A 14341-nucleotide genomic window follows, 5' to 3' on the forward strand; every position below is an offset into this window, starting at 1 on the left:
TGTAAAAATAAAGTCAGGCAAATACAGATCATCAAACAATCGATCTTCCTCCAGGGGAAAGTGGAAGCAGAGTTCCATCTTGTGACAGCTGAGGAGTCGGAGAAAAATCCTGTTGGCCGTGCCCGCAAGGAGCCAGAGCCACTACCAAAACCAAAGTAACCATAACCACACAAGGCTCTGTTTATCTGTCAGAATACAATCTAATTTATGTACGAAAAATGCGTCAAAGGAATACAGGGACATTTCTGTAAATCTGAGGTATATTTACACATTTTCAATAACAATATTTGGGTAGCCTGGGGGTCCTTACTGGATACAGAGTCAACCCCCCAACCTGGAGCTATATCTATGTGTGCATCAATGCACACATAGATATAGAGAGAATAAACGGCCTGTTCCCAAAGATCAATCCAGGTGTAATCTCATTTACAAGAGAACAATAACACACGGCCAGACGCTCCCAGACCAGAGACTGCACAACACTAGATCCACATTTTACTCATTTACTTTTTGGTGCAGTTGAGGATATCATATTACTTTCTCTTATGTATTCTATTCTTTTCTATTCTATACTTTTTGATGCTCGAGTCATTTATCTTTTTAGTAATTTTTGCTCAGGTTTGTTTGGTTTTTTTATTGTCTGGGAGCAGACACGATGTCTGTGAGGCTGTTATGGTGGGAGAGAAGCTGCAGAGAGGTTTCTGGTCCAAATGAAGTCATGTGTTCAGGGGTTCACAGTTTGGTTTCTATAAATGAGAGCTGCTCCATTCAAAGTTTTAGTCTTATTACTCATATGCTTTAATTTTCAGACACAGGAGATTCACTGGTTTAATGTGCCAGAATAAAATCCCTCTCCCACTTGAGCTGTTCCATTTAACCTTAGTATTTAATATGAAAATGCCGTCAGTTTATAATGCACATCATCTGGATGCACCAGGACGCCGTTATGATTTCTGGAATCACGTTTTTAATGTCGTAACATTAGACACTTTCTCAGGTGACCCATTCAGGGTTGCTAAAGCATCGTAATCATCTCAGCCTGTAAGAATCTGTAATGAACTAAACCACTTCATTTGCTTTTCTCCTCTTTCCCGCAGTCGTCCAGACACCTCCTTCTCGTGGTTCGTTAACCCTTTCAAATGTTTCTTTCACTTGGTGTGGCGAAGCTACAAGAAGTACATCATCATCGGCATCATTCTGCTGATCACAGCGCTGTTCCTTGCCCTGCTCTTCTACACACTACCCGGAGCCATCTCCAACAAGATTATCAGCGGCTAAACGGATAAACTATGTGTGTGTATGCTGCAGCTCTACAGCTTTTCCAAATGATCAAAGTCTCCATTTTTTGAATATTGAAGTTGTGTAGATGTTTGGTCTCACTTTTTAAAACAGTCATTTACATCAACGGGAATAAGAATGAAGGCTGGCCATTTGCTTTTAATTCGTTCTGTGTCTGAATAAATGTTTTCCAAATGTTACTAACCAGTGAAAGTTAACATATTAACATTTTAAGATGATGAAAATGGAAAACAAAATCTGTTTAACCAGAATAAATAAATGTGAGTCAATAACACGTCTGGATTTCATACCTTCATTTATCAGGCACACGTCATTCAGCAAAGACCGAGTACAAACACATTATTACTTACAGTAATTACTTCTGTAATTACTTTACATGTCTTTGAAGTCCTACCATTAACTAAAGCTTCAATACTGTTGACCATGATATATTATTACAGTGATAAGAGCATGCTTTGGGAATTAAAATACTGTGCTGCGGTGGTTTGAATCATATCTAACAGACTCCAGTTTGTCCATATAAATAGGGAATCCTATACAGACTCCACAGGGTTCTGTACAAGGACCAATTCTGTTTAAGTTATATATGCTTAACCTAGGCCGTATCATTAGAAGACATATTTTCACTATGCAAATGATACTCAGCTTTATCTGTCCATGAAGACAGATAACACACAACAATTAGTTAAACTACAGGAATGTCTTAAAGTAATTAAACACGTGGATAACCTCCAATTTCCTGTTTCTAAATTCAGTTAAAACAAGGTTATTGTCCTCTGTCCTAAATAGGATGTTTAAAAGAAGAATGGGATCAGGCTTCAGCTTTCAGGCGCCTCTTCTGTGGAACCAGCTTCCAGTTTGGATTCAGGAGATGGACACCCTCTCTACTATTAAGATTAGGCTTCAGACTTTCAGTTTAGATAAAGCACGTATTTTGGGTTGATCAGGTGACCCTGAGTCCTCTTAGTTATGCTGCAATAGGCCTAAATGTTTCTTCTTCACTCACTTTTTGGCATTGATACGCCACTTTGCATTTAATCATTACTTATTAATCTCTGGCTCTCTTCCACAGCATGTCCTTTGTCCCGTCTTCCTCTTTTCTTCCCAAACTGGTTGCAGCAGATGGCTGCCCACCCTGAGCCTCATTTCCTCCTATTAGAGTGCTTGCTTAAAGGGATCATCCTACTGTTGAGGTTACAGTATTTGCCTTACACTATAAACACTGTTGTGATTTGGCAGTCTTGTATCAGTTGGCATGATCCAGTCTAGCTGCACGTTCAGTATTGATATGTTAAAGGATACAGTGAAGGTTTGTACATATAAACACAGAGATTTGATGAAAATAACAATAGTCCTCGTGAAGGGTATGGCAAATGTTTATTGTGTATTTAACTGTGTGATGGATGTTAGTTTAAGGATTTGGGGCTTTCTGATACTGACAGTACCGGATTACAACATTTAAGACAAAATGATCCATAGTGGCCGCTGCAAACGCTGACCCGAAACCTTGGTTTCCTTACGTGTCGAGTAAAGATAAACCTGAGTTCTGTGAATGGAGCAGTGTTAGCTCACTGTAAGATAGTGTCTGTCAGAGAGAGTCTCTGTGGAGAGATGTTGCCATGGGGGTAGGAAAGTGCCACAGCGTGCTCATGTGGAGCCATGTTGGGGCCTTTCAGAACCAGGGTGGAAGTGGATGTAGACATCCGTGGGATGTTATTCGATGCCGAGCTCTGTCTCTGCTGAGTGCTGGAGGTGGAAGCTGAAACACAACATAGAGCAGCTGGTTGAAGTGACAAACGAAAAGTGTAGCACCACCTGCTGAGCCTCACTGAGCAGACAGTGAGCTTTACTGGACTTATATACGGCTGGCTTAGAAAGTTTTCTCTGTGAACATGACTTCTTTTACAGTTTCCATCTGGCAAAGTAAAAGGAAGGGTTGACCATCCAGGCTCCAGTGTGCAGTACATCTGGAAAGTATTTGGAGATTCAACAGTTCCCATTTAGTCATACTGCCTTATTCCAAAATGGAGAAAAATTCTCACAAGTCTATAAACGATACCTCATAATTACTGTAATTCCTGCAAATTTATTTAAAATAAAAAGGAAAAATATAACATGAACATTAAATATTCACAGTTTGGAACTTGAGCTCCAAAGTGTGTTTTTGAGGAGCAGCAGGCAGTTTGAAAAGATGTGTGAAAAGTCATCTGAGCCACAACTTACCACAAGCTGATCTGGGCTGCTGCTGACTGCTGATGGCAAAGCCAGTCTGAGAAAGACCTTGAGTGTCTCCAAAGGCCTGACAGGGAACAAAGCAGCAAAGGCGTGGCTGATTGGTAAGCAGCTTAATTATTCAACTTTAAACAGACAGAGAGAATGGGTGTGAATTTCAATTTGCCAAAGAAGGTTTCTAACAGATCTACAACTACAGGTCAATAACCAGCGAGACTGAGAGGCTCTCTGAGGGTTACAGTTACAGAAGGACAAAGAATAACAATTAACTGCATGTCTTTGGACTGTGGAATCGAACTCAGGACCTTCTTGCTGTGAGGCTAATCGCTGCACCACTGAACTTCTAATGTGAATTACAAAGTGCCTGATTCTCCTTTTGCTTTCGACTGAGGAGAAACGTTGAAACTGGAGTTAACAGCAGAGGTGGAGGCCACTCCTGTTAGTCTCACGCTCCTATATTCAATTCTGAAAATATCATAGATATACATATAAATAATAAAATAAACTATATCTCTACACATACATCTCTCTCTAACCACATACATACATGATGTAGAGAGAGATGTATGTATACATCTACATCTATATCTATAGCAGACAAAGATTTTAGTATCAGAATAATGTGATGGAAACCGGGTGGAGACAAGAGTCTGTGAGGCAGGCAGAGACACTGTGTGGACACAATCAAGAACAAATATATGCAGATCACACAGATGATCAAATCAAACAGCTGGCTACGTTTTCTCGGCACACCTGTTAAGGCAGCCACAAACTGATAAAATGATGATAATCTCCAAAACATGAACGGACAGGTCGTCAGATATGGACTTGAGTTTGTGTTGCTGAATGTCTCTGTGCCATCTTTGTTGTCCGTTGAAAAACAATGCAATGGAAACAGAAAACACTCCCTTTGAATCCAGGAATCCAAAGCAGGTTGTGTTTCCCACGGTACAGCCCTCACATTCTCACTTACACTACTTTATGTTAGCAGCTCCAGTATGACAGATGAAAGATGGATTATGCAGAAAAAACAGAATTGGGCTGAAAGGTCTGTTGCTTTATTACGTCTTCAGGTTGTGTAACACATTCATAAAAGGCAAGTAATGAAACTAATTACTTTTGAAAATAAGTAATCAGTAAAGTACCGGGATTACTTTCTTGGAGAAGTAATCAGTAACTAATTACTTACTAACTTGAGCAACACTGGATATCACAGACACTAACACTCATCACTGTCAGTGATCACGCAGCGGTGTGTCGCTGACACAGACAACAGTCACACGACCAACTCGAGATTTAATACCTGCCAGGAATGTATGTTCGATGGCAGGGTCTCAAACTCCGGTCCTCGAGGGCCGCTGTCCTGAAACTTTTCCATGTGTCCTTGTTACAATTAGCATGTCATTAGCAAGACTCTATAGCACTTGGCTGCATGCTGAGGTGGCGACCCCTAACCCTACTCAAGTAAGTTGAAGTAAGTGTTTGGAAAAATGTCCTTCTAAAAGCACTTTTATTGTTCATCCACACATGAGCTGCTGTAACATGAATCAAATGGCTGAGCTGCCACCTCAGCGTGCAGTCAAGTTCTATAGAGTCTTGCTAATGACCTGCTAATTGTATTCAGGTGTAGAAAGTTGCACGACACCGGAGCTCGAGGACCGGGGTCCGAGACCTCTGCTCTACACTGAATAGTTGTGAACAGTCAACACCCACTGAGGTAAACAATACTCTGGCAGCTACCAGAGAAATGCCTCCCAAAGCATTCAAGGTAACTTTGGGTAAAAATGAAAAATATTGTGAAATTTCTTTTTGATTGTCATATACACGTTTTAAATTCTTGATATTACTGAAATACGTCAAAAATAGTTTGCAAAAATGTTTTTATTCACTGACCACCAAAATCTCCATGCAAATGTTTTTAATCAATTTCCACCTTAAGCCCTGAGAGATGGAGATCTCATTCATGAGAAAGAAACAGACCATTTCCAAAAGAAATGTCTGAGTGCAGAGACTGTGGTGGAATCACCGACCTGCATCTGGTTAAGGCAGGCCTGGAGTTTCCGTTTTGCCCTCCACCTGGCTACCCTCAGTCTGGTCTTCTCTCGACGCTCCCGCACCTTCAACACAAAATCACCTTTATTTTTCAGGTTCACTTGATGCCTTTATAAATGAGGCACTTTTTTAACGTAAATATGCAGAAACCTTCTGTCCTCAATAATTTGAGGTGGACTGACCAGATCTGCCAGCAGCGGTTGAGGTAACGATTTCTCCAGTTCTCTGCGCTTTGTCATGTTTCGGCGACGAAGCTCACTCCTCCGCATTTTGTATTCTTCATAAAGACTAAGGTCTTTAGCCCAGGGTCGCACGGCTTGGCGAGGTGGGACGCCAGGTGGCAAGATGGCAGCTGACTGAGGTGCTGAATCTGAGAGTGCACACACAGAAAGCGCCCACTCTAAGTTCCAGTTGTGAGGCTATATTAAGCCACGTCACAGCGATAAACCTCCTTCATCACTTTGTTCTCGAGCTATAGCAACCAAAAACTCGAGTGTCAACATCACCTGGAAACCCAGCAGGGTGACGATACCATCCCGAAAGCCTTTTACAGCTGAGGGATAAAAGGTTTTAGGACAAGTCCCAGAACTTTTTATCATATCTAGTAAAATTAGACTAGAAGCATACAGACATGATCGACAGTTATTCACATCAACTCACGGGTGCTTCGTCCAGCTGAGCTGAAGGCTGTAGTATTTCTTTGGCTTCCTGCAGCACTTGGGCACTCTGTCACTGACGGTTGAGGCTGAGCACAGAGATGAAAGCATTCATTGTATTCGATAGTCTGCAATAACAGGATTCCACGAGAGTTTTCCAAAACTGTCCTTCAGTCTGTTGTTGAGCTTACAACCATTTGTTCAGTCCAATGACATGCACGTGCAACTGGTAATGCTAAAATGGCCGTAGCTGTGGATATGTCATAAAGTAACAGTGGCACGTGCCTGAGTCAAAGTGTTTTGTAGTGTAAACTGCTTTAAATGGTCAGAAACACAAAAAGAAGTACAGTGGTGTGAAAAAGAGTTTTTTTGAATGTTTGTCACAGTAAAATGTTTCAGATCATCAAACAAATGTAAATATTAGACAAAAATATCAGAACTAAACACAAAATGCAGTTTCTAAATGAAGGGGGAAAAATCCAAACCTACACGATCCTGTGTGAAAAACTTACTGCCCCCTAAACATAATAATTAGTTGGACGACTCTTAGCAATCAAACATTTGCAATAACTGGCAAAGAGGTTTTTTACAGCGCTGTGGAGGAATCTTGTTTGTGATTCAGTCACGTAGCAGAGTGAACAGCCTCACATCCCAGCACCTCAGGCAGATTCAGGTCAGGACCAGGCTCCTCCAACGTCTTTATTTTGTTTTTCTTAAGGCAGCAAAACAGCCAGAGACCACCACACTACCACCACCACAGGTTGCTGTGATGTTTCTTTTCTGTGCTAGCCACGTGTAATGCGACTCAAACTGAACAAAAAGTTCAGCTTTTGTCTCGTCAGTCCGCAGAGTATTTTCCCAAAAGTCCGGGGCATCATCAAGATGTTTTCTGACAAATGTGAGATGAGCTTTTGTGTGTAGCAGAGGCTTTTTCCTTCAACTCTCCCATGTAGGCCATTTTTGCCCAGACTCCTTATTGTTGAATCATGAACTCTGACCTTAACTGAGACACGTAAAGCCTGCGGTTCGTTAATGTTTGGTAGGCCGGCCGCACTCCTGGGAAGCTTCACCACATTTGTGTTTAATGGCTCCCAGTGTGGTTCAACAATGCATTTGTAACCTTTTCAGATGTCAGTGACTTTGTTTCTCAGGTGTTTCTTAGATCTCGGCATGATGTGTGGCTTTTGAGATGAAACATGTAGAGTCAGGAAGGGGGCAAACAGTTTTTAACACCACTTCATATAAATGTCAGTGCACTCGCTCAATGTTTGGTCCTTTGACGTTTCCTTATCTTTTTTGTTTGACCATCTTTCAACGTCATGAATTCCAGCAAAGCTGTGAACGAGCGTTTACTAAGAATCCTTTAAAAGACCTGGAGCGCTCAGACAATCCAGCTTATAGAAGACTTCTTCACAGCGTGGTGTCAGATAACGGCTGGGATTAAACTACAATGGTGCAAAGACTGACATCCAAATGCTCATCGTCCAGGATGCAACTTATGGAGGAGAAAAAAAAAAAAGGAGGGGGAGATGATCTTTCCCCCAAGAAAATGTCCCATGCATTCTGTCTTTGTCTCTGCTTCATGCAAGCTCTTTAGATAAGGACATCCTAGCCAAAAATAAATATTTAAAGTTAGAACATCTTTAAGGTTGAATAAAGTGGCTGTTTATCAATATATTCTCTTTGGTCTTTGACAATAGATGGAGAAAAGGAAGAACCACTTGTTAAACCTTTAAAACAAATAGAGACTTGACCACGATGGGACATGTACTCCCCGAGTGCCCTACAGCTCTTAGATTAAATAAAAGTTACAGTGAACACAAATGTAACTTATGTTCTTGAAAATTGTGCCCCACAACTGTAACCTCACCTCTGACTCTGGCTGATGACCCTGCTGTTCGTGGCAGTCAAGCAGCAGGGTGGCCATCACCTCTTGCTCTTCCTCTGGCTCCTCTTTTATATAGATCACCTCCTTCTCTTCTTCCTGTGCCTCATGCTTCACCTAGTTTGAAACAGGAGACAAACTGGAATTTACAAGTGCATTAGCTTGGAAATTGAAAATAAAAGAGCCTGTACTTTATTAAAATACCTACATAAGGCTTAATAAAACTGAACTGAAAAGAAAGTCTAAATATTTCTGTGTTAGAATGTAAAAATACAGTTTTAGGAACTGTATTCATTTCAGGTCATTTACACATGCATTCATTTCTGTAGCGCATTGTCTCATACGATATAAACCTTGCCAGCAGGATGAGATCGAGCCCTGAGGCAAATGTTTTGACTCTGTGCCATTACACTTTTCTGCTTCCATGCTTCCTGACAAGCTTCAGTGTAGGGCTGTGCGATATGACCAAACTCTCATATCCCGATATTCTGTAAATTCTGTGAATCTCGGGCAGGTGAAGTGTTTCCAGCTGGGTGTCGTGTAGCTGGAGTCGAGTGTTTTAACGATGCATTTTTAGACAGAAGTTGTAACGGCGCCGTTTCCTTTGTGAGTATTTCTTACACGGCGTGCTGCGGGGAGAAGCCTGTTCTAACGTTGGAGTCTAAGGTTTATTTTTTAGCACCTGGCGGCTCTTTTTTACTTCTCATCCGTAAATACTCTGCATACTTTTTCATGTGATTCCATTTATTTTGAAAAGTCTCAACAGGATCTAGAGCTTTATTGTGAAAGGTTTATGTGGAAAATAAACAAGCGGACATGCGATGGTTTTACTGTGGTTGTTGCTAACGACAACGCATAAAAACAGGCGCTTGTCCGTCCGTAGTGTGGTGATATTAAATATAAGAGAAAGAGAGAACTTTAAGAAATTAATAATAACTACAGTGACATCAGAACCATGAAAAAAATATTGCTGTAAACAGTTTATTTTGCGACACCACAAAACAAACGATAGCGTAAAATGAAACGATAGACGTTTCTATATCGTCATCCGATATATATCGTTATATCGAACAGCCCTACTTCAGTGACTCCTGACAATATATCCCTGGTTTCCTTTTTACCTACCAGGATTTCCTTTAATACTCCAAAAACACGTTTTATCAGGGTTTTTCTTTAAAGAAATGTAAATTAAAAAACAAAACAAAACCTTGTGATATATCAAATCTGGAAAACTTGATTTGAATGAGCTGTTACCTCTGGAACAGAGAAGAGCAGCGTGGAGCTAGCTGCATAGGTGGCGCCATCTGGAGACAGAGAGGAATCCCCTGACTGCTGCCCATCATCTAAATTCGGAGCCGGGGCAGGAGACGAGGCTATGGCACTATCCATGCCTTCTGTATTAGAGTGCAGAATGGCCCATTCACACTCATCCACCTCTTCAACTTTCTTACACTGAACTGGGTCTGAGCTAGGACAGAACAACACTGTAGAAACAACATGTACTTAGTCTAACATATCAGTGTAAGGCAGTGGTTCTTAACCTGGGTTCGATCGAACCCTAGGGGTTCGGTGAGTCTGTCTCAGGGGTTCGGCAGAGCCTCAGCCGTGATATGCAAGGCTCATTTTGTGCACCAGTAAAAAATATATGTATGTCTTGAATTTGAAAAAAATCCTATTTTATTTTTCACTAAAGAGGGGTTCAGTGAATGCACATATGAAACTGGTGGGGTTCTGTACCCCCAACAAGGTTAAGAACCACTGGTGTAAGGCTACATTGTGTCACAACATGCCAACCTACATTAAGCTCATTGCCTAAGGGCTTGCTATTCTCCTAAGTAGCAACACCCGCCTTGAGTAAACTGCTGCTGTGATGCAGTGCTATATAAATAAAAAATAAAGTAATAGTAAAACTACGGTAATGTTCATCTAAAGATTTAGTGATGTTCTCAGTGATGAGAGAGAAAACATGTACGCACGCACTGTGTACCTGTACTGCTGTCCAGAGATTCTCCAGCCACATTCAAAGTGAGTGAAGCAGGAAGCAGCAGGTCAGATGAGTCAGCGTGGGCCACGTTTGAAGGGCAGGACACTCTGACTTTTTGCCTGTTCATGCTGTTTGGTGAGGTGCATTCTGGGACTAGAAACATAAGAAAGAGTACAGTCAGCACAAGAGAAACCAGGACTCAAGCATTTCATTGGTACGTACTGTTGCTGTTCCTCATCAACGCTCCCTCAGCAGTCCTGGCCTGAACTGAGAACGATGACAGGGTCTTTGTTGGGGAAATGCCAGATCTGCTTCTCTGTGTTCGTGTTAGAGTTGGTGGCTGAATCCAGACTAGGGTAGAAGCAGAGGCTCTCTGCTGCAGCTCCTCCTCCACTCCTTGCCTGTAGTACTTTAGCTTCAGCTCCGTGTAACGCAGCTTGGCCCGAATGTTATCGTTCTCCTTCTCTTTTTGAGCCTTCTCACTCTGCAGCGTCATCATGTCCCTCTTCATCTGCACCACTTGAGCCTTTAACTCCTCAAATTTGACTCCGACCACTTTAAGCATCTCGGCCAGCACCGTCTCGACCGCTCCATTTACTGCTCGCTCGACTACGGTCCCCATCTGGCCTCGAATTAGTGATACAGCAATGCTGACATCCATTGAGAATGAGTTCGGACCGAGAAACTGCAGGAGATGGTTCGTGCGTTTTACCTGCATGCACAGAAGCAGTTTAAACACGTATATTACATTACGTTACGTTACAATAGTCACGTCCACATTTACGCAAACGTTTTCACAGATAATTTAGCTCAGGTTACAGTACACTTTGAAATAATACTGTTAACACTCAAAAAAGCCCCTTGAATGCAAGAATGCAAGAGTCAATAAGACCCTGAACTCAAAGCTGGGTAATCGGAATTACAGACACGAGAAGCATGGACAAAACAAACAAACAAACAAACAAACACTACTTCATCTGACCATACCACATAAATGCAAAAGGAGGTGCTGGATGTCTCAACCATGGACCAACTTGTTTAGTTTCAGAGACTTTATGCCGACATATACCAGTGACTGTAGCATTAAAGACTACAAGAGAACGACGTTGTACTTTACAGCAACTTTAATAAGGTGACTATGAATGGGTTCGAAAGAAAGACAGTGTACAAATGTTCAGTTAAGTTTTAGTTGCGTTGTATTGACATAGACGCCACACTGTGTATGGGAAACAACATCGAACTTGACAGATTCTGGTAACATTAACCGCCGCTATAAAGACTATTTCTCTGTATCCGAGGCTCCTTTCATTGATAAAAGCGCTGATTTGGGCGTTAAATAATTCTATTTAACGCCCAAATCAGATGGGAGACAAACACACCACTTACCGTTTACTCTCGCTATTAGCCCGGTTAGATGACCGTTATCTTAGCTGCTATCAGAACTTATACGAGTAGACAGCTAACTAGCTTAGGTTATCGTTAGATTTCTTAAATGGCTGTTAATGCTAACTTCCAGTTAAAGCTTAACAGACAAACAGTGTAACAGAAGAAGGTTAAACTTGTAAGACCTGGCATGCTCTGAACATTTTTTATGTGTAGCATAATTTTAGCAACAGAAGCGGATGCACTTTTGTTTCTGGCAAGTAGCATTATCGCCACCTAGTGCTATGGAGTGTGAATGCCAATAGTGGTATTTGGAGCATTCAAAAATTAAAACAGTCAAACGCAAACAATTGAGTCCAAGATGCTGCAATATAACTTCTTAACAGTGAAGGTATGGGTTTTATTACATACTTGATATCTATATATTATTTTCTAAAATCCAGTCTTTGTAAAAGGACTAATCAGCTGTTGGGTTTCCAGTTGTCCGTGTATATGTCCACAACGGAGCCTAATCAAAGCACATGAAACACTCTGACGACAGACTTTTCCAGCTTTCCTGCTGAGCTTTATCTGCAGTGGATTGCTCATTTTATTCCTATATCTGTTAATCTTTTTACAGGGAACATGGCGACCCAGTTCATTTACTGTATTATTGTGAGGTCTTTATCTCAGAATATAAAGCACCTAGAGGCAAATTGAATTGAATTAAATTAAGATCAGCAGCATACTTTTGAGACTGAGAGTCGTCAAATATGTGAAAATGAACCAGCTCTGTAATGTGTTTGACATCATCATACAGGCCACCAAAACTAGTTACAGCATGAGTGCAAAAACTGAAAAAGATGTTGACATTATTTCTAAGTGAACCAGAGGTTTAGTGCTTACAAAGCAAGAACTACAGATCTTATTATTGCAGTAAGAGAATGAAATTTATCTGGCTTTATTTGAAAACAAAAAAAACTACTTTGGTTACTATATAGTTCTAAACAAACACTCACACTATGTGTTTGCCAATTGCACAGAGTCTGTTTCTTAAGAAAAAAAGAAACACTTTTAAGCTATTTATGTTCATGCAGTCTACATCTAAGTTCTGACTCATTTGTTGCAGGGTGAACTCGTCAGAGTGTTATGTATCACTTAAGTATCACTTCTCTGTTCCAGATGTCAGCATCATACACTCTGGGATTGAATTAGTTAGGTCTGAAGTCACTTAGTTCTATGACATAAAGAACAATTTTCTGTCAAGATTTGTTTTTATAAATACTTGATAAATACTTGATAAAGAGATAGTAGAAAATACTTCTTAACAAAAAATTGTTTTTTATCTTGTTAGAAAGTCTAACAAAAAGATCTGAAGAGTTACTGTAAGTGTAACATATGTTAACTATTCCTCGCCGTCAGTCCCCTGACCGTGGTCGGGAGACACGAGGGGAGATGCTTCCTCCAGGGCCGAAGTTTGTCCTCCTTCGGGGTTAACTCCCTTCACTTTTGTGGAGTAGTGAGGCAGACAGAAATCAGCCGAGGCACCGGAGAGTACTGAAGAGATGAGGCTTTAATAACAGTACTGCACACTTTGGAAACACACTGCATAGCCTGTAGCCCGTTAGAACGCTGCTCCCGGTCGCCCTCTCTACCCATGACACACTCTCTCACTCTCTTTTCCCTCTTTCGCTCCCCGCGTTTCCTTCACGCGCATGCTCACACACACATTACATACACTCCTTACTGCACCCAGTCACACACAAGACAGCAATTCCCGCAACACTACCCCCACTCTGGATGGCAATTAAACAATAATTCCACTCCAGCATTGTAATGCATAAAACTGGTACACAATCCCCTTTACCACTTGGAGCCCACAGGAGATAAAAGTGTTAGCCATTACCGCATAAAAGGTGAGGTATAGTATCAACGAGTGCACTTCAGTGACAAAGAGGTTGGCTCAAGTAAGGTGTACATACATGTGCAAAATAAGGCACAAATACAAATGGATAAGTGCATGTAGATAACCCCGTAGGTCCTTCAGATACTTTTTTTTAAATGTAAACACTGGAACAATGAAAAAAATATTACTCTTTTAAACCATTGTAGCTAACAGTATAGGAGGCTGAAACGATTTAAACTTGAACCGAATCTTCAGTCCTACTTGGAACTGTCCATGGTAGGTAAACCAAGTTAAGTGATCCACACTCCATACCGGTCTGGAGCTCTGCGCCGACGAGTTGGTCGCTGAAACTGCTGGCCCGGGTGGTCTGGCTCACCCACCACACCCCCACCATTCTCATGGTCTACATGGGAAGGGGACGATGGGACAACCACAACCAGAGCGGGATCAGCTGCAACTGAGACAGAAGGCTGAGAGGAGTACTGCCAGTTGCAGTAGAGAACAGACTGTGCAGACCCAGATCACGGTCTGCTGGGTCATCTTCTAAAGCTGGTGGTGGGACCTCTGTAGGGGACCACTGATGAGCCTGATCAAGGACCCAGGTATTGTCCAGTGGCTCGCGGCAGCGATAATGCTTTAGCTGGTCATGGTGGACAACTTTCACTTTAGACCTTGGGTTCTTCTGGATCCGATAAACTAGGTCATCCAATTGTCCCAGGACAAAGAATGGTCCTTCATACGATGGGAGGAACTTTCTGACCTTGTTCTTGACGTGACGTGTTCCTTTGATGAGATACCACACAGGATCTCCAGTCTTATACTGTGTGTGGCAACAGTTCTTGTCATATTGCCTTTTTGCGCGCTTGACTGACTCACCCAGGGCTTCCCTGGCGATGAGGTGGGCCAGCTCCAGCCGCTCACGCATTTGCTGCACATACTCTGGAACTGAGGGTTGGTTGCCTGGA

The 14341-nt window shown here is 41.7% G+C and overlaps 2 protein-coding genes across 4 annotated transcripts in view; one reads left to right on the forward strand and one right to left on the reverse strand.

Moving 5' to 3' along the window:
• fer1l6 (fer-1 like family member 6) overlaps window positions 1-1737 on the forward strand; it is a 76007-nt gene extending 74270 nt beyond the window's left edge. The window contains exons 44-45 of the mRNA XM_085383780.1: window positions 55-155; window positions 1098-1737. Coding sequence (XP_085239906.1) covers window positions 55-155; window positions 1098-1278 — 282 coding nt within the window. The 3' untranslated portion in view covers window positions 1279-1737. The remainder of the gene's footprint in view (window positions 1-54; window positions 156-1097) is intronic.
• Window positions 1738-2657: 920 nt separating this feature from the next.
• LOC146650367 (uncharacterized) lies at window positions 2658-11735 on the reverse strand. Of its 3 annotated transcripts, none has more exons than XM_085383785.1 (10): window positions 11495-11735; window positions 10331-10820; window positions 10112-10261; window positions 9379-9428; window positions 8110-8241; window positions 6244-6328; window positions 5766-5953; window positions 5562-5648; window positions 3523-3598; window positions 2658-3058 (listed from the first exon to the last, which is right to left on the reverse strand). In XM_085383785.1, the coding sequence occupies exons 2-10, from the start codon at window positions 10767-10769 to the stop codon at window positions 2868-2870; spliced, it is 1398 nt and encodes a 465-aa protein (XP_085239911.1). In that variant the 5' UTR covers window positions 10770-10820; window positions 11495-11735; the 3' UTR covers window positions 2658-2867. The 3 variants fall into 3 exon arrangements, with proteins under 3 accessions (XP_085239911.1, XP_085239910.1, XP_085239909.1); XM_085383784.1 differs by having other exon boundaries at window positions 9379-9518; XM_085383783.1 differs by having other exon boundaries at window positions 9379-9608.
• Window positions 11736-14341: the final 2606 nt, after the last annotated feature.

Source organism: Rhamphochromis longiceps, linkage group LG16 (assembly GCF_057381845.1).
Source record: "Rhamphochromis longiceps isolate RC_006_pf linkage group LG16, R_longiceps_female_GT1.1, whole genome shotgun sequence".
Classification (NCBI taxonomy): Eukaryota; Metazoa; Chordata; class Actinopteri; order Cichliformes; family Cichlidae; genus Rhamphochromis; species Rhamphochromis longiceps.